Source organism: Zingiber officinale, chromosome 9A (assembly GCF_018446385.1).
Source record: "Zingiber officinale cultivar Zhangliang chromosome 9A, Zo_v1.1, whole genome shotgun sequence".
Classification (NCBI taxonomy): domain Eukaryota; kingdom Viridiplantae; phylum Streptophyta; class Magnoliopsida; order Zingiberales; family Zingiberaceae; genus Zingiber; species Zingiber officinale.
Window position 1 is genome coordinate 39,441,068 of NC_056002.1, and position 3,491 is coordinate 39,444,558.

A 3,491-nucleotide genomic window follows, 5' to 3' on the forward strand; every position below is an offset into this window, starting at 1 on the left:
TTGTCAGTGACTGTGAGGTGAGCCATATTTCAAGTTTTTGTCATCAACACGTGCTAGTCAAAGTCATTACTCATTAGAATCGTTGTTTTCACCTTGATGCGCATGCTCTTTCAAATGGAAAGGAGAATCTAGCAAGATTTTCCTTCTTTCCATCTTGATCAAGGGTGAAACCAGGCCTCATTGCTGAATGTTTCAACAAATTAAGCAGTTAATTACTTTGCTATGTTAGAGGAATCACTATTGCTAATCAAATCATCAATCCATGTTGCTTTGGCATAAAAACATGATGTTGATGGTTATGCTAAACTTTATTTATTCAAAATTTTAGTAGCTCAACCACTTTCACAGTTAAGAACATAAACAAACCTGGCAGAGATAGTGAACTAGTGATGTCTTTTTTTCTCTTTTACTTGTATGATAAAAGAAGACAATTAATTAAGGATATATACTCTCTGATAGATTAAGATTGTGCTGCTTTTATAATGATTAAGGATATCATTCAATTAAGAAGACTTTTCTTTAAAAGTATGTTCCTAAAAAAAACTCATCTATAACATTACCTTGTTTTATTAATGTAGGAATTATGTGGATAAGTAGAACATGATTTTTTGATATTATGATATATCCTTTCAGATGGAAATTAATGATATTGAGGTTGAGGGTGCTATGCTAACTACTCCAACTGTGGGAAGTGAAGTTCATGCAGCGACTGAATCGCATTCGCAAAATGAGAGTGTTCCAATTGAGGCAAATGAAGCAACTCTAAATAACACTTTAGATGTTGAAATTTCGGGTACAAATGGTGAAAAGAAAAGAAAATTTAGATCTATTACATGGGATCATTTCGAGAAAAAATTAATTGAAGGAAAATGGAAAGCGGTCTGCAATGATTGTAAGAAGACCTTAGGTGGTGAAACTAAGAATGGTACCAAGCATTTACTTGACCACATGAAAACATGCTTGCACAAAAAATAGAAGACCATACAACAATCTCTATTGCAGCCAACAAAATCCAATGATGGGACAACGCAGCTTGGGACATACCATTTCAACCAAGATCAAGCAAGGGCAGAGCTTGCAAATATGATTATATTGCATGAGTACCCGTTATCTTTGGTTGATCATGTTGGCTTTAGAAGATACTCTTATGCATTGCAACCAATATTTAAAGTTCTTTCCCGGAACACAATCAAGACAGACATCATGAAGATATTTGAGTATGAAAGAAATAAAACAATGAAATTATTAAACTTAAATGCTAGTCGGATTGCGTTGACAACTGATATGTGGACGGCAAGTAATCAAAAAAGAGGATTCATGGCCATCACTTCACACTTCATCGATGTTTCATGGAAATTATAAAGTCGGCTTGTCAGGTAAATTTTTTTCTCTTTAACTTTATACTTGCATTTACCATTAATAGTATTACTATTATCATTACAATGTATTATATTTCTTTTTCTACTAGGTTTATATATGTGTCGTGTCCACATACTGCTGAGGTCCTCGCAAATGCACTTGTTGATTGCCTCTTGGATTGGAACTTGTATCGTAAGTTATCTACTTTAACCGTTGATAATTGCACAACTAATGATGCTATGATTGAGCTTATTCTAGACAAGCTTCCTCCGAGTTCACTTATCTTAGAAGGAAAGTTATTTCACATGCGGTGTTGTGCCCATATTTTGAATTTGGTTGTGAGGGATGGACTAGAATTAATCGGTGATAGCATTGAAACAATTCGTTATAGTGTTGCATTTTGGATAGCAACACCAAAAAGAGATGAAAAATTTATTGAAACAGCTCGACAATTGAAGGTTCCAAGCACAAAGAAACTAGAACTTGATTGTAAAACACGATGGAACTCTACATATTTAATGCTTAACACTGCATTGGAATATGAAGCTGTGTTTGCTCGCTTGAAACAACGTGGGACTTTATATAAAAGAGTTCCCACACAAGAAGATTGGTCAAAAGTGAGAGATATTTCTTCCAAATTGGAGATGTTTTTTGATGCCATAGAGTTGTTTTCAGGGACCAAGTATCCCACTATAAATCTTTTCTTCTCAACTATTTGCGATATTAAGTTGGCAATTGGTGATTGGCTTCTCTTGGATGATAATTTGGTGAAAACAATGGCAACAAATATGAAAGTAAAATTTGAAAAGTATTGGGACATAATGAATTGTTTATTGGAAATTGGGAGTATTTTAGATCCGAGGTACAAGATGAAGACAGTTCAATTCTATTATCCTCTTGTTTATGGTGATATGTCTTCGTATGAGATTGAAAAACTAAAGAAAAAGTTGTGTGACATGGTTGAAGAGTATGAGAAGAAATTCAAACAATCGCAGAAAGTGAAAAATTCACAATCTTCTTCTTTAAGGCCTCCACTTCCTAAGCGTGGTAGTTATGCTGATAAATTTGAGATGTTCATGGATTCTAATACTAGTACTGAACATAAGTCAGACTTGGATTATTATTTAGAAGAGTCTCTTTTGCCAAGAACAAGTGAGTTTGATATCTTATGTTGGTGGAAGACAAATGGGATCAAATATCCCATTTTGCATGATATTGCTAAGGATGTGTTAGCTATTCCCGTGGCAACCGTTGCTTCGGAATCAACATTCAATACTAGTGGGAGAGTTTTAAATGCTCACCGTAGTAAACTTCATTCTAAAACTGTTGAGGCTTTGATGTGTGCTCGAGATTGGTTATGGAGTGAAATTCAGGGTATTAAATAGTTTTCAAATGAAATTATTTCTATTTCTTTATTGTTTTTCATTAAAATATTTGTTATTTATTTTGTCTTATTAGATTCTACAATTTCAAAGGATCAAAAGTTTGACCATGATGCTGATATTGAGGTAAGTTATTTTTATTATTGTATTAAAGTGTTTTAAATTTAATTAATCTTTTTTTCTATATGTCTTATTATTTTGTAGGAGTCGGAGTCATGCTCACGCACAGTCACAGACAGCAACTCTATAGAAGGTTAGAATTACTCTCCTTTTTATCAGTTTCAGGAATATATTCTGATAATAATTTAATCTCTTAGAGATTGTTCCCTATTACTCCATAGAATTTAGAATTGTTTTCTAATTGTTTTTGAGATTATTGCCTAGTATTATGTGCCGATCTCGTTTTTTCCTTTCGGATCGTTCCTATTTTGTCTTGGTTATTTTAGTCGTCAGATTTTTGTCTGTGCCATGTTTAAATTCATGCTGCAATTTGTGGCTATCTATTTTTTCACGCTCAGAATATGTGTGATGGTTCCTTTCTCAGTAGGCGGTTGATGATTCAGATCCCCTTTATAAAGGACATGATTATAAGAAACTTCATGCTTTCTCCTGTCGCTGCGAATTATCTTTGACGCACAACTCTTATCTAACTTAAGAGGAAGTGCATATGGCAACACTTACCTAACTAGGAATTTTTGGATTTTTGATTCGTGAACTATATAGTAATGCTGGTGTTGCAAAAAGCAACTC

The 3,491-nt window shown here is 33.7% G+C and overlaps 1 protein-coding gene across 1 annotated transcript; it reads left to right on the forward strand.

Moving 5' to 3' along the window:
• The first annotated feature begins 633 nt into the window (after positions 1–633).
• Positions 634–2,999, forward strand: LOC122019156 (zinc finger BED domain-containing protein RICESLEEPER 2-like). The gene is made up of 5 exons (XM_042576651.1): positions 634–879; positions 1,003–1,217; positions 1,469–2,733; positions 2,818–2,867; positions 2,946–2,999. The coding sequence occupies exons 1-5, from the start codon at positions 634–636 to the stop codon at positions 2,997–2,999; spliced, it is 1,830 nt and encodes a 609-aa protein (XP_042432585.1).
• Positions 3,000–3,491: the final 492 nt, after the last annotated feature.